The following is a 19816-nucleotide window of genomic DNA, read 5'->3' as shown; positions in this document are numbered from 1 at the left end:
TGGCCTACAGAGCTATCTCCCAAGCCCCCCCAAAATTGATATTCTCTAGACTTTTATTAAGAAGTACATTTAAAGAAATTATTATTTCTAGCATAGAAGTGATGCAGTTTACTCTGCAAACTGACTTAAGAGCTATAATATGAATGGGATTGCTGTTAGCAATTTATGTATTCTGTATCCGAACATGGTGCACCAGGTGATGGCATAGTTTTCAGGAACTTATGAGTCATTGACTCTTCTTACTCCCGAGCTCACCCGTATATTTAACCAAGCTTGACTAATGGCCTTTTCTGCTGTAAATCTCTTGATAGTTTCCCATAGGTTTGGGCTATCAGATCAAGCCCCCATGAGAGTTAATGGCTAGGAGACATGAGTTAATTATTGCATCTGTATTAATTATCTATCACCGAGTAACGATTTCAGCAACAAGCTTAGCGACTTGAAACAGCGGGCAATATTTCATAATGTCTGAGGCTCTGAAGCCTTCTTAAGGGGGTCCTAGGTATGGTCCAAGACTGCTGTGAAGGTGGTGGCCAGAGCGGTGATGTCATCTCACTCTTGGTCGGGCATGGGTTTCCTGAACTATCTTCTCCCTTTGGTTTCTTGAACGTAGAGGACATTCTATGTCACCAGCTCCTGTCGCTGCTTCTGTGTTCCACCTGCCTTGCTCCTGTAGTCACATCCACAAAGCCCTCAGGAAATGACAGGAATCCATGCCTACAGAGCAACCATCCCCTGGCAGATACTCCTCAGGCCCATGTATTTAACACAATTCCAGTTCTGAAAGGAAGTTTCGCTTGGTTAATTTCATCCACTGACACTTTGGTGCACATTCCCTCACACTTTTATTTCTTTGTTCCTCTTAAAACCTTGGATTCCTTGAAGACAGGAACTGACCTTGTGTGCTTTCACGTGCTCCACCCTCAATGCACAAGCCCTGAGCTAGGTGCAGCATCTCCCTGTGGGTTAGCCAACGACTTTCAATTTTAATTTTGTTTTCATGTAGTTAGGACTTTATTGTGGTAAAACACATAACTTACTATATCAGCCACTTCAAGTATACAGTTCAGTGGTGTTAAGTGTGTTTACAATGAATAGATCTACTGATAACTTTCATAATTTCTATTATAATTAAACTCTGCAAATTGACTGCTTCCTTCTTCCCCCTCCTAGCCCCTGGCAGCCACTATTCTAATTTTTGTGTCTTAGAACTTAATAGAAAACTCATGTAAATGAAATCCTCCAGTGTTTGTTCTTCTGTGGCTGACATACTTTAGTTAGCATAATATCTTCAAGGTTCATCTGTGAGGTGGTGTGGAGAGCCTTCTTTATGTGTCGAAATAATACTCCACTGTGTGAAAATGCTGTTTCCATTCTCCATTCATCTGCTGCAGGGCAGCTGGGCATTGGGGGGCTCCTTACTTCTGTTTTTTTGTGACTAGTCAAATATGAATGTTATACATAGTTATTCAAACATCATTTTGAGACTGGGTTTGTTGCATCATATGGAAGGTCAACTTCTTACATTTTTAAGACAATGTCTCACTATGTGACTCAGCATGTGCTGGAACTTGCCATTTAGCCTTAAAGTTGAAATCCTCCTGCTGCAGTCTCCAGGTGCTGGGATCACAGGCTTCTGCCTGTGCACCTGGCCTGGTTGTTCCAGTTTTAATTTGTAGAACTGCCAGCTATAATTCCACAGTGGTTGGGTAATGGAATTTTAACTATTCACCTCATATATGCTAACATTTGGAATGTAGAACTTTCCTAATTACTATACTAAACGCAAAGCTGGGGCATGGCTCCAGATTTAGCGGAACTCTTCCTCCAGGTGATCCTGGAATGTGGCTTCTTTTCCTCATGTTTAATAGCCCTTTATTACTAGCAAAAGTTTAAGAGTGTAGTGTCTGAGTTTAGTTCTGGTCCTGAATTTTAGCTATTGAGACACAAATACATTTTCATGTGTATGAATGTTTGAGAGGAAGGCAAAGGGATGTCACAGTGTAAGAGGAAATGTCCACTTTCCCCCATCTAGACTCATCTTAGTCTTAAACTAAGGACTTAGGCTTATGATGGTAGAAGGAAAGACTCTCAAATAGTCTTCAGTTTTTCCAAAAGCATATCAATAAAGAGAATTTTTTCTACTTTTTAAAAAATAAATTGATTTATTTTACATCCCAGCCACAGTTTTCCCTCCCTTCTCTCCTCCCAGTTCCCCCCACCATCCTCCCTCTGTTCCCACACCCCAATCCACCCCTCTTCCATTTCTATTTAAGAAAGGGCAGGTTTCCCCTGAGTAACAACAAAACATGGCATACTTTTTTTTTTCTTTAAGGGACTCAGCATTAATTTATTATCATGACTGTGTTTTCCACCAAATTCATATTGTTTCCATGACTAGGATAGTATTGGAAATAAGCCCAGCACTTCCTTTTTTTCAGGTCCACTATGACTTTGGTCTGCGTAACATTTTGTCAGTTCTGCGCACCCTGGGGGCAGCAAAAAGAGCCAGTCCCACAGATACAGAATCTACCATCGTAATGCGAGTGCTACGTGACATGAATCTTTCCAAACTGGTGAGACTCACACGTGGAAGTATTCCACCTGCTTAAGTATGAGTTTAACGAATCAGATTTAGAAATATTTATTTAAATTTATTTCAATGCCCAATTCTCAGATCAAGTGCTAAAGATCAGAGTTTAAATTGTACATTTTGAGAAGGTCCTTTTCAAACGGCTCACACCTAGTTAGAAATATTTCTATTTCAGTAGAATTGAATTGATTAAAAAACAATCCACACACAGGGCTGGAGAGATGGCTCAGCAGTCAGGAGCACCTAAGAACACGGGCTGCTCTTCAAGAAGACCCAGGTTTGATTCCCAGCACTTACATGGCGGCTGCCTCCTCAGGCATGAGGCACACATATACACACAGGCAAAACATGTCCATGAAATATAAGAAATTATTTAAAAAACCCATCCATTAAAGACCCAAAGAGTTTAAATCATTTCTGTGTGGTGGATAAAACAAACAAAAAACCAAACAAACCAAACCAAACCCAAACCAAAACAACAAAAAACTTACTTTTTAAAAAATCTTTGGAGCCTGGTAAGGAGTTGTATTAAATTTTACAAGGACATAGTAACATAGTAATTTCTCATTCTTTTTCTTCTTTTTTTCTTTTCTTTTTCTTTTCTTTTTTTTCTTTTTTTTTTTTTTTTGGTTTTTCCGAGACAGGGTTTCTCTGAATAGCTTTGCGCCTTTCCTGGAACTCACTTGGTAGTCCAGGCTGGCCTCGAACTCACAGAGATCCGCCTAGCTCTGCCTCCCGAGTGCTGGGATTAAAGGCGTGCGCCACCACCGCCCGGCTTCTTTTTCTTTTTTTTCAGTTTTTTGAGACAAGGTTTCTCTGTGCAGTTTTGGTGCCTGTCCTAGATCTCTCTCTGTAGACCAGGCTGGCCTCAAAATCACTGAGATCTGTCTGGCTCTGCCTCCCGAGTGCTGGGATTAAAGGCGTGTGTCACCGCTGCCCAGCTAATTTCTCATTCTTATAGTGACTACTGCTAATCAACGCCTAATGTCAATGACTATGGAATGACAAAATGCTGTTTTTGTTTAAAAAAGAAGTATTAACCAGATTCCAATTCACAAATTTACAAATATATTTCATTAAGATAATCTCTTTAGCCTAACTTAGGAATTGCCGACTACTGTCTTCTGAATGGGGGATTTTATAAAACATTTGTAATGTAGGTAGGGTTTTCTTTTCTTCTGTTTATTTCTTTCTTTTCTCTTCTCATTTTAACTTTTTAATTATGGGAAGCATGAGGAGCATATTACTCAAATTTGATAGAGGTTATATTTCATCTACTAGTGGTCATGTTGGCCTGTGTTGAGTATTTTCAAACTTTCTGTATATTCTGTGTTTGTGCTAAAATAGTTGGTCTTATTTCCGAATTTGTTCTTTGTAGATTGATGAAGATGAACCCCTGTTTTTGAGTTTGATTGAAGATCTATTCCCAAATATTCTTTTGGACAAAGCAGGCTACCCTGAGCTGGAGACAGCGATCGGTAAACAGGTAATGCATTTCATGGTGAACCAAGTGCTGGGTCTGATTTCTCTGAGTTTGGTGGGAATCAAGGGGAACGTCCTCACCGACACCTGTGGCCCCCAGAGTGACGCCGAGGCTGCAGCTTTTTTAAAGGAGAAGTCACTGCAGGCCATTGATGAAGCTCCCCCGACAGCCACATGTCCAGTGAGTCATATCCAAATGGCCTCTGCATTAGTGGCAATCATTCCACCAGATTCAGAAATAAAATGTCGCAGTTGTCAGGGTCTGTGGGGGACTTGAATGGCTTCCTGCTGAGCCTCTGCTTGGCTCTGGCATCTGCAACAGTGGTCTCCAGGCTTCTGTTTCTGTGTTCTGCTTGCAGTGATGTCATGTGACTTCTCCACATTCATTCTTGTCCTCTGGACACTTAGGTAGTCTTTCATCATCTCTGTGGTAGAGGAATCCATTGTAATGTGCTTAGTCAAGTGTCTGGATTTATGGACACTTGGTATTGTCTAATTGACCAGAGTCTTTCTTTTTTTTTTTCTTTTTCTTTTTTTTTTGGTTTTGTTTTTTTGAGACAGGGTTTCTCTGTGTAGATTTGCGCCTTTCCTGGAACTCGCTTTGGAGACCAGGCTGGCCTCGAACTCAGAAAGATCCGCCTGCCTTTGCCTCCCGAGTGCTGGGATTAAAGGCGTGCGCCACCACTGCCCGGCTGACTAGAGTCTTTCTATGAGGGGAAATGAACAGTGTCAGCCTTGCCCCTTAGTTTGCCTTCCATGAAGAAAAATTTTGGGGAAAAAATATTGTTTTATCCCCATTGTCATTAGTTTTTAACATAAAGTTGATTTTCTTGAAAATATTTGCAATACAATTCAAATGCGACAGTACTTCCTGTATATTTCTGCTTTAGAATTAGTGCTCTGAAGTCTGCATTTACTGATCAATAATAGTAATAATTCATTCTGCAAAAATATTTCCTCATCATTTGGCTAAATTAATTACAGCCCTTTCTAAAAGGCTAAGAAGTTTAAAAGATGACTTATGTCAGTTGCTGGTAGGAAATGAACTTTCCGAAGAGTGTATATTATGTAAAGATACATGATCATTATCCAAAAATGATTTTTGTGTTTAATATTTTATTGCTTAAATTTATTGTTTGATAATTTCATAAATGTATATGACACGTTCTTATCACCCTCATCTACACTTTCTTTTATATACTTCCCACCCCATCCACCTCCATCTTTACTATAAATCCCCTTTCCAGATTCATGTCTTTTTGTTTGGTTTTGCAACTTCCTGAGTTTAATCAGGGCTGACCATGTGACCACGGGTGTGGAACAGTACATATGACATCCTCTCTATAGCTCAGTGAGCATTGTGGGAGAGGGTGCAGAAAGAATGCATGAACTGGAAAAGAGAAGAGGTGCAGAACACCATCTTCTGGGCTCGACAAAGCCACTGTCCTAGTCAAAATAAAATCATGATTTACAGTAAGTTAAAGTGTGATATTGTCATTTTATAGATAGATCATAGACCTGGATGTTTTGGGCTCAGATTTCAACTTCATGACTACAAGTTGTACCTCATGGAACATTGATCATTCTAGGGTTCAATTTTCTGCCTTGTTGATAGTAGCAATCTCGTCATCTTATTTTGCAGGTTAATCTTAGAACAGTGTTTGGAAACTCCTTACTCCATGTTTTCAGTAGACAGAAGCCATGAATATGCAGTGTGCTGGCTAGTATTGAGATGGCTTGGAATTTACATGGACTTTCAGTCAATCTGACCTACAAAACATTTTTTTTCTGGTTATACATATCATTGTTTAAATCAAGTGTTCCAGATACATTTGCCTATTTCATTCTCTTTTCTTAAGTTTCTCCTTGGACTTACATTTATTAAAATATTAGTACTGATGGGTCAGTTCCCAAAGAGAAATGCAGGTGTTTCTTTCCAGCTTGGGATGATTGTTTGATTATGTTGGTCCACTCTTGGTCTGTGTTTGCATGCATTAGTTCTGTGTGGTAGGTTTTTTTTTTTTTTTTAAGTTGTGGTTAAGTCCACACTATACAGTTTATTAATTTGAACAGGCAGTCTGACTGTAGTCAGTGTCCTCACACTCCTGGGTGTCTATTATGTCATCACCCCTATTATTCACCCTCAGGTCACTTTCTTTGCAAACAGAAGCTCCACAGCCCTTAATCCACTATGCCCTCCCCCCATTTCTTCTCCACCTTTCATCGTCAGTAAATCTGGATCACGGTGGATGCTATCTAATGTGGGGATTTTGTTGTGCTTCAGGTTGAGGAAGCTGGCTTAATTAACCACCCTCCTTGGAAACTGAAAGTCATCCAGCTGTTTGAAACGCAGAGGGTGAGGCATGGAATGATGACCCTGGGACCCAGTGGAGCGGGAAAGACTACGTGCATCCACACCCTGATGAAAGCCATGACAGGTATGGAGCAGCAATTTCATTGCCCTGGGGGACACATTTCAACCGTTGTAGCACATTTGAGTGCTCAAGAGAGACATGAAGACAGAGAGGTAAACACATCTTTCTTAAGGAAGGAATGGTAATTTACTACTAATTCGGAACATTTAAGAAATAATATATTGTGTTCATGCACCACAGAAAGGAAACATTTTAAAGTGGCATTTTCATGGTGCTGGGTGTTTTACACATTTAATTTCCTCCTCATGTTAAATTTGGGAGGAGGCTGTTATTTAGTACAAAATAAAATCAAGGCTCAGATTCAGAAATGCCTAAGGTCAGAAAATGGTAAGTGATAGGACTGAGAGTTATGATAAGGGTCCATCAGCAAATACCCAACATACCATGCTGCTTCCTACTCAATCCATAACACAATGTTACTTTCGAGTAAACAAAAATAATTCCACTCTCAACTCTTAAATTCTGTCATGAAGAGTCATCTAAAGTACCACAAATGCAGATATTTCTCTCGTGAAGTTCAATAAATGAATTTTCTTTCCAGATGCCCCCTCAGCTTTACATTCAAGATGGCCTTAGGCCATCTAAGGATAATGGGTATTGCCATGTTGGCCATTATGCTTGTGTTCTCTGATTCTCATTGAACGCTGATGCTTCTGAACATGTTAGCAGCCTGAGTGGTTGCAGAGCTAAATTACAAAATTTTGTGAACTCGGTGTTTTGGAATGAAATATACAACACCAAAGTGGGAAAAGGTACCGCAGGGTTCCAGTTAACTGAGCCCAGCTCACCGACACTGGTACACTGCTGTTCATGGCTGGAAATTGACAGTCCCTACGGCAGAGCTTCTCACATGATAGATTTGGTCTCATTTCCAGAAATTATTGGATAATGTGAGTTTTGTATGTGAGGGCTCTACCAGATGTCCTCAGATGGTGACAAACTGTGTTCTTTGCCAGCAACTACTCTCTTCAAACTCAGGACTCACATGTTGAGGATTTATTACATGGCTTTTCATGTATGCTGTGAACCTTCTGTTTAGGATTTTTATATGTCTTTAAATGATGATGTTTTCATAAGTCTGCTCAATATTTTTATTATAGTTGAAGCTATTTTCTGTTAACAATCAACTGTATATGCACCTGGTGCAATGACTTGAACAAAATGAAATGCTAAATATTAAAGAATATAGATACATTATGCACATTACATCTGAATTATAGAATCCATTTGGCATTGTGGGTTTGGGAGGAGTTTCTTGAAAAAATAAATTTATTACTAGACTATTTACTGTTTGTTAACTTATTCTTGGCTTTAGTGTATAAGATAAACATTAATTAGATTAAGTAGCACATTGTTTCATGTTGAAAAGTTTAATTATCCAAAAGACAAAGGAGATAATTGGGTGGAACTCCTATTAAAGAGGTGCATGACCCATGCGTGCTGTTTGCTGATTCACAATGCAACTTACACTAATTGTTTTGTAATACTCTGTTCTTTGCGATTCTGCCAGGTTTGATATCAGAAGCAGGGAAACAAGCATACAAAAGCATGTAAGAGGTTAACAATGAAGCAGGAGAGCAGGCATAGACACATAATTATAACCGAACATTTAATTGTTATGAGGAAGGCTTGCTATAATGGGAACAGAAGTGGAGAGGATGAGAAACTTTCTAAGTTGTGACAGAGAGTCTTACAGAGAAGGTGTCATATCATCTAAGGGTTGAGCTAGTTGATAAAAGACATTTTTTCGTGACAAGAGGAGCTTGTAAAGGGTAAGAGTGATTGGGAAGGATGCGATACAGTGATGGAGTACTTCTGCACAGCTGAAACACAATTGGTTTGTGGGCGGTGGTGGGGCTGGGTGTGGTAAGCTATGTGTAGAGGTGTAGTGAGAGCTTACTCTTAACATCCAGTATCACTCCTCTTTAGCACTCTGGTGTAGGTGTAACTGTGTTGGGGAGACCCCACTCTACCTTCAGAAATATCTCCCAGCTTTTAGTTCCATACTTTATTTCTAGACAAGGAAATGACTCAAAGAGCAGGAATTAATGTCCTTGAGGCAGCCATATCTTTAACTAGTAGGGGAGAAGAATTGATGGCCAGTGTCCCACCCCCTATTTTTTTTGAAGTCTATCCCGTAGTTGACTAGTTTAGTGAAATGCCATTGACCGACTTATTCTGCTTCTTTGTCCCTTCATTCCAGACTCCCAGAATCCAATTCCCTTTTTGGTCTCTGACTTCATGGGGCCCAAACTAGGGCAGTAGCTATGCTATGGGGAGCTTTCTAATTACACTAAATACCTGGGTTTCATTCCATGTGTCTAGAGAAGCCTTTGAACTTGGTGTGGCATGATCATCCCTGCATACAGAAAACTGTCTGATGGCCATGGAGGGAAGAGATCAGGGGTAGGAGGCTTATAGAGATTGAAAGTCAGGAAAGGTGCTCATACTAGGTCAGAGTCCACAAAGGTGGAGTGGTCAGGACTCTGACAAGAAACGCCCAGAGGAAGACTCAAGAGGAATTTGTTTCAGCAACATTATGGAAGTCAAGTATTTATTCTTAGAGTGTTAGGACAGATATGGGTTTCATAGATGAAACCGACCAACATACACTTAAAGACTTTCATAAAGTGTGATTGTATTAAAAAAAAAAAAGTACTGTAGCCAGAGCATTATAGATGTCATCCGTTGTGAAAGCTCTGCTTCAGTTCAACTTTAGCAACATAGAATACCGCAAATAATTACCCCAATTTGCTTTGTGATTTCTAAAAAATTAGAAATTTGGTTCTGTTTTCCTAAGTGGGTGTTTTAGTTGGGGTTCTCTAGGAAACCTGATGCAGTACAGACACAAACGCACCCCCCCCACACCCACACACATACCCACCACTCCCTCCCCCCCACATGCACACACACACACACACACACACACACACACACACACACATGCACACACACACCCCTTCTCCCCCCGACAGATTTCTTGTAAATTGGCTTTAATGGTGACAGATGCCAAGCAGTCACCTCCCTTGTTAGTCACAAACTGGAGACTCAGGAGAGCTGGTTCTGTACTTCTATACCCAAAAAGCAGGGCATAAGACGGCATCAATCCTGGCTGGAAGACTGTAGAAGATGAACAACTGCCTAGGTTCAGTTACAAAAGAGAAAAAAAAAGGGGGGGAGATTCCTCCCTTCTCATGTCTTTTATTCTCTTAGGACCCTCCAATGGACTGGATAATTCTTATACACAGAAAGTACTCTCATAGTTCCAGTATGGCATCCCTTTTGTCCCCAAGGCAATATAAATTTGTTTCTTAGACAGCAAAGTGCTGTACTCAATAAAGGATAACAAGGCTAATTATAACTTGGAATGCAGAATGACATATATTTTCAGTGTGATTTTTCACTTTTCATATTTTGACCACTTACTGACAGTACACCACAAATTAGCACAATGCTGCTTCATGCCACATCTGAGATGTTTAAAATTTGGATGCACTTGCTGCAGGTTGTGGAAAACCGCACAGAGAAATGAGGATGAATCCCAAAGCAATTACTGCCCCACAGATGTTTGGTCGGCTTGATGTGGCCACAAATGATTGGACCGATGGAATATTTTCTACCCTTTGGAGGAAAACACTGAAAGCCAAGAAAGGTAGAGGAATTAATATTATTTTAAACATACACTTATAAATAAAACTGTAGGTGGCTAGATAGAATTACTGAATAGCAATGTTGTCCACATACGTTAGCCAAGACTAAGTAAAAGGTTTCAGTACATTTGTGAGTGTTGAAGTGATGAAATTATTGATTAGTACACTTAAACTACACATTTTTAATTGCATTTTATTTATTTGTTTGTTTATTTATTTTTTTGTGTGTGTGTGCATATGTCACAGTATCAATGTTGAAGTCAGAGGACAGATTTAGCGGTTGGTTCTGTCCTTCCTACCGTGTGGGTTCAGAGTTTTGAGGCCTGGAGGCAGGGGCATTTATCTGTTGAGCTCTTTTGCTGGCTCTAAATGCTTCCTCTTTAAAAGAACGTTTGTTTTTAAAGTAATGCTTATGTATCCCAGTAATATTTTAGGATAGAGAAAAGCTGCTAAGGAAGTTGATAGCATTGAATAAAACGATTTTTTACTGTGACTGACTATGTTCACTGCATAGTTTAAAATTATAACATTTATTTATATACAGCTTGTTTTTAAAAACTGATTCTCCTAAGAAATCATGTAGAGAAATGAGCTTCTTTGGGCAGAAAATTATATATACCAAAAGCGAGCTAGCAAATCCTTCTGTTTTGGGGACCCTGGTATTGGGTTGTTAAAGCAAACATTTAAAGGCTTGCTGCTCTGTCTGAGTGGTCTCACTTCTGGACCCTGTAAGCAGAGCGCAGTGTTCTCAGAATATAAGCTCAGCAGGCAGAGGTGGCAGCAGCTCGCCTCTCATTGTGTCTTCTCACTTCTGAGGGAGAAAGGGACAGTGACTACAATTGCAGGGCAAAGAACACAGGAAGAGCTTTTGGCAAACACTTCCTGCCTTCACTTTGGGCAGCAGACCCCCTGCTGACACCTGTTTGAGATAGCACCCTCAGAGTTCTCCCAGGAAGGAGCTCCTTTAACTCGGTATTCAAACGGTAGTGAGAGTGAAAGTGCCCCTATTAGTAACAGTTACTTTACTGGAAATTAAAAGTTTGCTTCTGATTTGTTCCATAACCCTGCATCAAAGTGGATCCAGTGATGAGTTTTCCCTCCCAGAATTGCTCAGCAGGCAGTCTCCTTTAGAGAGGACCCAGAAGCTTTGTCTTCCACAGAGACCTGTAATGACGTCACCATTTCACCGATGGCCAGCTGAGTGGGTTTCATGAGGGATCCCAAGCCATTTAACTTGAGTAGAATACTCACAGTCATGCACAGCAAAGAACATTTAGAAGCAGACAGTGACAGTGTTGCTGAGTAACAGACAGACAGACAGACATGAAGAGGAGCTACAATGGGAGCCACATAACCTTCACCTACATTTGCATTCTTGTTGAGTCTTCTTCTGTTTGTCGTTTTCTAGCTCCAATTTTCTCCCTAAGTGACTCCTGTCAGGCTGGTCCTGAAATTACACTTTGAAGGACTTTGGTGATTTCTGGCCTATCAGATACAGACTGCCTTTTCTTTTCGGTCTAGTTCTGCCTTCAGTGGTCTCTCTCATAGTTGGTCACCCTTTTCTGAATTGTGAATGCTTGGTCTCAGAGATCCTTCATCCTGTGGGCTTCCTTCCTCCCACATTCACTGAGATGAGATGTCTGGAAAGGGTGGGAGGCTGGAGGGGCAACAATGGAGTCCCTGATAGAAATCTAAATATTGCATTGTCTCTGTTTTCAGACCTGTCTCTCTCTACATTTTTTTTTTTCTAGAAGAAACCTATACATCCCCTGTGGCTTTAAATGTCACTTCTAAGCTGAAAGCTTCTATATTCTAATATTTAGTCCTGATCTCTCTCTTAAACTTCTAGTTCAACAACTCTCTTAGGAATCTCTGTTGGACATTAACATATGCAAAACTGAATTTGTTCTTAACTCTGCCTGTCTCTCCTCATTGTCTTTCCTGTTACACTGATGTACCACTCCTCATCTTGTTGGCTAGGTCTGGTTTCTTCCTGTCCTAGACTGACTTATTTACGTCTCTTCATCCCTTTGGGCTGCTGTAATACAACACAATAGACAAGATGGTCCACAAACTACAGACAGATGTTTACTTTGCACTGTTTTGAAGGCTGCTAACTTCTTGGTTGTATCATTTCATGGACAGAGGGGTGAGGGATTTCTTTTTCATACCAGGACACTAACCCCATTCCTGACATCATTCATTTATTCCATAATCCTATACATTTAATCTTAAGAGATAAGATTTCAACATCTCACCTTGGAGGGTACAAAGCATTCAGTCCATTTTATCACCTGAAGCTTGTTCCTGCTCCAGGGTCTTTTTACTTTCTGTTCATAGGTGGGGAAAAAAATCATACCTCCAGATCTTTAAATCACTTCATTCTCTGTGTGAAATCCTTAACTGATCACCTAATCCAAAATAGTGCCTCTTCTCTGAATCTGCTTAAAATTTCTTTATTGTTTCTCTGTTTATTTGTCTGTCTTTCCCTCTTAGAGTGTAAGCTCTTGTTTGTCTAACTTGCTGCCATATCCCAGCCCCTAGAACAGTGCTGCATGTGGAGGGTGCTTAGTGAGTCTTTGTTTAAGGAACAAAGGGGTTTTGATTTTACTATAGTTTGTGCATAACATAAGGAACTTAGAAGGTCCTTTGTGCTCATACAACTTAGTCATCATTGAGATCAATGCTTTATTTAAAATTATGGGCATTATATAGAGCTCTAGTGCTCTCTGAAGCTTCATAGCTACTTACATAGGCACCTGTATGCTGTGTGCTCTCTTTCTCTCTTCTTGGGTGGCATTCCAGGGGAACATATCTGGATAGTTCTTGATGGTCCAGTTGATGCCATCTGGATTGAAAATCTGAATTCTGTTTTGGATGATAATAAAACTCTGACTCTGGCCAATGGTGATCGGATTCCCATGGCTCCAAACTGCAAGATTGTTTTTGAACCTCATAACATTGACAATGCTTCTCCTGCCACCGTCTCAAGAAATGGAATGGTTTTCATGAGTTCCTCTGTCCTTGATTGGAGCCCTATTCTTGAGGTATGATTGAGTTCTTTCTTTTGTATAATTAAAAAGGGAAAAGAGTCTTCAGCATTCTTTGTGAGCATGCTGATTCTTCTGCAGCTGGTGGTGTAATAGCCTTTTTATAGAACTGTTTATGAAAGGCCCTTGAATGCACAGGGGTGTTCAGACCCTGATTGGCCCTCACGGGCTTCTCCAGTCCTCTTCTAATCACTTAGAACTGTGATTTCCAGGTAATTGTCAGGCCTACGTGAATCAATAATCCTGCCAAAGTGTGTCTGAGGACTGAAGAGTAAATTTTAATTTCATCACTTTGTGGATCCATGGCAGTTTTGAAAGGTACTTGTTCACATAAAATTTGGGAACAACCATCTTAGAAATTTAACTTAAAGATAATTTGTTAAAATTGCATATAAAAATTTCAGTAGTCATAATATTAATTTTAACTTTGTGGTTGGAAATAATATTTCATATGATATTACTTCAACTTATGACCAGGTAGAGTAGTTTATTACTGTCAATATATTCTAAAATATATTAATTAGAATTTGATTATAGTTATATACCTTGCATACTTATATATCTTATTAAATCCATATTATAAGATAAAAGTAAATGCTACTGGAGAACCCATGTGACTTTTATGACATAGTTGTCTAGATTTTTAATTTTCATTTGCTTTTATATTTTGAAAATAATTTTATTTTAAAACTTCCTAGTTTAAATTAGGTAGCTATTATTCTATATTTCCATTATATTTTTATACTCCTATTTATATAGGCATATATACAACAGGATTTAGACTTCATAACATATAGATAGAAATAGAAAAGAACATGTTTCATAGCAAAATGATACGGACATTCTTGAATATGACTCTAAAATCACTTTTAAGGACTTCATACTGCATAATTAGCTTTTATATCTATTAAAAATGAAGTATAGGTGCTCTTAGATGTTCAAAAGTATTCATCAGTGATAATTTAGAAAACACAGGCAATTGTGTCAGATCTGAATCCTACCAAGTTACAATCTCCAGGGAGAGGACCAAGGGCTCCTTGTGCTTAAATTATCACAGTAAATATTTTTTCATATATCTGTGCTTGGTGATCACAGACACAATGGAATGCGAGTGAATTGTAATTACATGATCCCCCCAAATATTTAAATTTTATAAGTTTATTTGAAAATTACATTAATTTATTAAGTAACAACTATTTAGCTTGTGCCTTATAAAACATACTTCTATTATATCTTACCTGGATTTTTACAGAAATACTACACAGAATCACCTCTTCACATGCTTTTAAATAGTGCAGTGTCCTCAAAGGATCAGGAGCTTGCTGTGAAAATACACCCATAAAGTCTCACCAATATGCAATGATTCTTTTATTATTGATTAACAAAGCTTTTTTCTTTTCTTTTTTTCATTTTTCTTTATTAAGAAATTTTCTACTCACTCTACATACCACTTATAGATCCCGTCTCCTGCCACCCCCAGCTCTCCCTCCCAAGCCACCCCACATCCCCACCTCCCCCAAATTGAGATCTCCCATGGGGAGTCAGCAGAGTCCGGCACACTGAGCCTAGGCAGGTCCAAGCAAGCCAAGTCTATTTCAGCCAGTTCCTTTGTACTGGTAGGCAGCTGTTTGTGGATTCAGTGTAGCCGATTTTTATTCTTAATTCTACTCTAGAGAAACTTTAAATGAGTGGTCAGTTCACCACCTATTTTTCTTTACGCACAATAGGGTCATTTAATTTCCTTTCACAACTTTGTTTTTTCAAGGTGCATACCTAGGCCTGTGATTAATTCTGTAAGTTACATGACCAAAGAACTCAAGGCTAGCTAACCTTGGGTGCAGGGACATAATTGCTTTCTTTGATCACTGGTCTGTTTTTCCTACAAGCAGAGTTCACGGGTCTATAATGCATGAAACTTCCTTGTTCTTATTTTTCATCTTCTGCAAGTCTCACATCTAGCAAACGGGAAATTAACTTTTAGCCTATATTTGCCTTTTTTGTATCTCTTATTGGAGCAATTGGCAGAATAACCTAAATCCTGTCCCTAATCATCTTCACACACTAACAGGTTTCCTAACCACCTGTATCTTTTAGGCTAACACAGAAAGTCCAGTTAAATCATAAATCATTGTGGCTTTTATAAAAATCATCTTCATTATGATCTACAAGCAAATTGCCCAGTGAGGAGTGGGATATTCCCAAGAAACAGTCACACCATACTAGACACAATGGGATCCTATCAAACAGTAATCACACCATGCCAGATACAGCAGGATCAGGGCAGCAGCAGAAGCAAGGGGCATTCTGGAAACAATCCTCCAGGGATTTGCCTCTCCAAGATGCACCGAGAGTAGGCTTGTTATCACTTGAGTTGTATCTCATAAGCTCCATTGCTGTCTGTAGCTCCTCTGACATGGCCACCAGTAGAAGAGCACACCAACTGTTGCCCAATGCCAAATGGTCATCTCTGAAAACATGCATACAAGTAACATTATACAGACTGAGCAGGTTGTGTTTATGTACTGTATACATAAACAGTACACATGCATATACATACATATATGTGAGTATATATGTATATACATACATGCATGTTGCAATAATTAATGAAAAAAAAGAGATCATGAATTTGAAAGAGCAAGGAGGGGTAGATGGGAGAGTTTGGAGGGAGGAAAGGGAAGAGGTTATATTATATGTTATAATTATGTTATAATCTCAAAAATAAAAGCAATAATTAAAAAATTATTGCAGTATCCTCTTGGACATGATCAGGAAGAAGCAGGATTTACCAAGAACCAGACTGAAAACATTAGAGCAGGGAGCTATGGCCTTAGAAGGAGTCAGTCCTGTGGAAGACTGTGGTGGTAGAATGTTGTTACTACAGGGAGACAAGTAATTTTCTGGTTCCCTTAACTTAAAAAAGTTCTGTGTCATGTTTTTTTTTTTTTTTTTTTAATGTGGAATCATGGAATCATGGTAAGTTCACAAATTAATGACTAATTTAGAGTTAAGATTTTGCTGCTTCTGTTTTGAGTCCCTAATTATTTCCTGGGATGTTGAATTGAAGGGTACATTCATTTCTTGACCCCATGAGAATTTACCTGAAGAAAACCTGGAACAGTAGGTCAGCGATGGAGTGCTCTGGTTGCACTCCCAGCCCTGAAGAGAAAAGTTTTAAGCAGAACTTCTCTCTGAAGGACAGACTTCTTTGTTTAATACTAAATGACAAAATTGTCCCATGTTCTGAATACCTTTGGTATTTTCTATACATTACTTACTAAGTTAGAAGAAATGAATGGAAATAACCATTGTGATTAAATTTTTGTTTCTTGATTTTTAAAGCCTGAGTGTGGAGTTCCTTTGCTCATCTTTCATTGCTGTTGGTCATCATAGCCACTCCCTCTGAACACCTCCCCATTTCCTTCAAGTACATTTTAACTAACTTTTAGTTGAGGGCTGTTTCTGCACACATGGCATTGGAGCTGCTCATGTGAATGCTGCAGACAGACTCATTGAGTGTTAATTCTGGCCTTGCTACATACTGGTTGTGGGATACTGGGTGGATTACTGGAGCTTGAAGTGTCAGGGGGATAATAATAGTTCCTATCTCAGAGAGTTGTTTGGAATATTCAAATGAATTATTATATGAAAAAAATTATAGACAGGCTTGGTGCATCTTAAGCACAACAACTCTTTGCATAATCATTAATTGTTAATTAATGTTAATTAATTTAATCATGCTGTAAAAATGTCTATCCCCCCCAATGGTCCTTTTCCTGGTTTCACCAATACACAGATGTGTGAACCCACAGGGTTTTCTCAAGAGACGATCTCCTCAAGAGGCTGAAATCCTGCGACAGCTGTATGCAGAGACTTTCCCGGACCTGTATCGTTTCAGCATTCAGAACCTGGAGTACAAGATGGAGGTACTAGAAGCCTTTGTGATCACACAGAGCACCCACGTGTTGCAAGGACTGATCCCTCCAAAGGTAAGGCTTTGTACCTTCCTCCTGAGCACACTGTGCAGAGAACACAGCAATGGAAACTAGATTTGGTTAGGGTTGGTGAGTGTGTGGTGTGGGTTGGGAGAGGTTTCAGACACGCCATTTTTTTTTTTCCATAGCTTTTTTTGAACAAAGCAAACTGTTGATTTGAATTTTGTTGCTGGCTATCATAACAAAATAACAAATGTCATTCTTTTTGTTTAAAAACATCTCTACTATATTTATATTTACTTATTTTGTGTGTGTCAGAGGATAAGTTGTGGGTTGTTGGTTGTCTCACTCTACCACGTGGGTCTGGGAAATCAAATTCAGGCTATCAGGACTGGTGTCACGTGCCTTTATCCATGGTGCCATCTTGCTTGCTTTCATTTATTTTATAAACCAGTTAGTATCCATGGAACTCAGTTTCTCATCTGCTCCCCAGTTGTATCCAGTCTTTTATTCTTTTGGGCATAGCTTATGCCTCTTTCCTAGGTTTATTGTTTTCATTGATCAAAGATTTAGATGGAGACTGAGAACCAAGCAATTAAAAGAGAGTGCTTCGTACATCCTCAGGAGCAGGCCGGGGAGGTGAGCTCAGAGTACCTGGGGAGGCTGTTTGTCTTTGCCATGATGTGGAGTGTGGGCGCCGTCCTGGAGTTGGAAGGTCGCAGGAGGCTGGAACTCTGGCTACGTTCTCGAGAGGTGCCCACGCTGCCCCTGCCGCAGCCAACGGATCCCGAGGACACCATGTTCGACTACTACGTTGCACCGGATGGTGAGCATGCCCTGCATTCAGGATGCAAGCAAAGATTGTTCAATCCAGCATACTTTTGTGTTATTAAAGTGAGAACTGAAACTCTTGATGATAAAACTGAAATAGGAATTTTAATGTACAGAGAAAGATAGTAATTGTTTATTTCCCCAAGCTTTACTTTAGGTTCCAGGTACAAGTTCCATTTGCGTGGGCAGGCGGGAACTTTAGTGACTTTGGCGAATTGATTCAGTTTCCTATTCAGATACATAACAGGCATTCAATGGAACCAACAATTGGTGTAAAAAAATTATATTCAAATATAGGTGTCTATATCTACAGATGTCTATTGACTTATCTATACATCTCTATATGCATCAATATATACTTTAAAATAACTTATATGTGCATAAACATACATAATGCATACACACACATATATATGCGATAATACACAGAAGCAACTTTATATTTTTATGTGTATTCATACACATGCCATCTAGTATCTTTCTCCAAGTGAAAAGCTTGTGAGGTTTGATGTTTAAAAGTGGTTAATGGCTTCAGGTACACTGCTTCTGTCACTCTCTTCTGTATCTTTATGTGTGCTGTAGTGTTGAAAAGCTACATACCGAGAAAACAGTTCTAAAACGTTGCTGAGTGTGCCCAAATAGAGGACTCTATTTGGAGTAGTTCCTTGGCAAGTTTTGATCAAGCCAACTAACATTAGAGCTAACTTTACTGAATATTTCTTGGGAACATGGTCTTACATAGCTCAGACAGACAGGCTTCTGACTTGCTATGTTCTTGCAGATAGCCATCAGCTTCTGATTTTTCTGCTTCCATGTCCCAAGTACTGATATTACAAATGCATGCCACTGTACCTGGTGTCTCAGTTAGCTGTAGTTTTCAACTTGGTACAGCCCAGAATCATCTGAGAGGAAAGAAGCACCTTAAAAATTCCCTAGATCATATTACTCTGTGTACATGTCTGTGGGGGATTGCCTTGATTATTAAATGATGCAGAAGGGCCCAGCCCACTGTAGGAGACACCATCTCTAGACAGGTGATTCTGAGCTGTATAACAAAGTTGGCTCAACATTAGCCAGAAATCAAGACAGCGAGTGAGCCAGGAAGCAGTATTCCTACACGGTTTCCACTTCATGCTCCTACATTGAGTTCCTGTCTTGACTTCCCTCAGTGGTGGACTGTGACCTGGAAGTATAAAATGAAATACATTCTTTCCTCTCTAAGTGGTTTTTGGTCAGAATTTTATCATAGCAAAGAAAGAAAAGTAGAAGACCCTGTTTTAATCAGAGCTCGGGGTTTAACCAGGATATCATGCATGCTCGACAATCACTCTATCAGTTGGGCTATATCTGCATTCCCTTAATGGTCTTTGTTTTATGGCGAGTATTTGAAGATATCTTTGTGACATTTTGAAGGTGCCTGATCATTACAGGGACAAACACTATTAACTGGAAGGTGTGAATACTTCCTGCTCTTCTCAGGTTCCTGGAGGCATTGGAGCATGTGTACCCTGGAATATGTGTATCCACCTGATACCACCCCAGAATACGGTTCTATTTTGGTGCCAAATGTAGACAATGTGAGGACTGACTTCCTAATTAAAACCATTGCCAAACAAGGCAAGGTATGACTTTTTAACTACTATTAAAAATAGTGTAATTTAAAAGGTCGTATAAAAATATAAAAGTACCTGGCATTTATTTTACACTACTTTCTGTTTCTGTTTAGAATAAGTGAAAACATTACCCAAATGAGTGAACTCCTTTTGTTATTTCACAATGACACACTAATGTGTCATATGAGTCTAATTCTTAATTTACCATTCCTCACGTATTAGTTGAA

General features: G+C 39.4%; 1 protein-coding gene across 1 annotated transcript in view; it reads left to right on the top strand.

Annotated features, from left to right (window-relative positions):
• The window catches only part of Dnah5 (dynein axonemal heavy chain 5), a gene marked incomplete at its 5' end in the record, with an annotated part of 220050 nt that overhangs the window by 95031 nt on the left and 105203 nt on the right, over window positions 1-19816 (top strand). The window contains 8 exons of the mRNA XM_059276732.1: window positions 2442-2576; window positions 3972-4079; window positions 6360-6513; window positions 10016-10162; window positions 12966-13207; window positions 17023-17199; window positions 17770-17971; window positions 19456-19598. Coding sequence (XP_059132715.1) covers window positions 2442-2576; window positions 3972-4079; window positions 6360-6513; window positions 10016-10162; window positions 12966-13207; window positions 17023-17199; window positions 17770-17971; window positions 19456-19598 — 1308 coding nt within the window. The remainder of the gene's footprint in view (window positions 1-2441; window positions 2577-3971; window positions 4080-6359; window positions 6514-10015; window positions 10163-12965; window positions 13208-17022; window positions 17200-17769; window positions 17972-19455; window positions 19599-19816) is intronic.

The sequence above is a fragment of the Peromyscus eremicus genome, chromosome 11 (genome assembly GCF_949786415.1).
Source record: "Peromyscus eremicus chromosome 11, PerEre_H2_v1, whole genome shotgun sequence".
NCBI classification, from domain to species: domain Eukaryota; kingdom Metazoa; phylum Chordata; class Mammalia; order Rodentia; family Cricetidae; genus Peromyscus; species Peromyscus eremicus.
The sequence above is the reverse complement of the archived record's forward strand: the minus strand, read 5'-3'. Positions and strand labels throughout refer to the sequence as shown.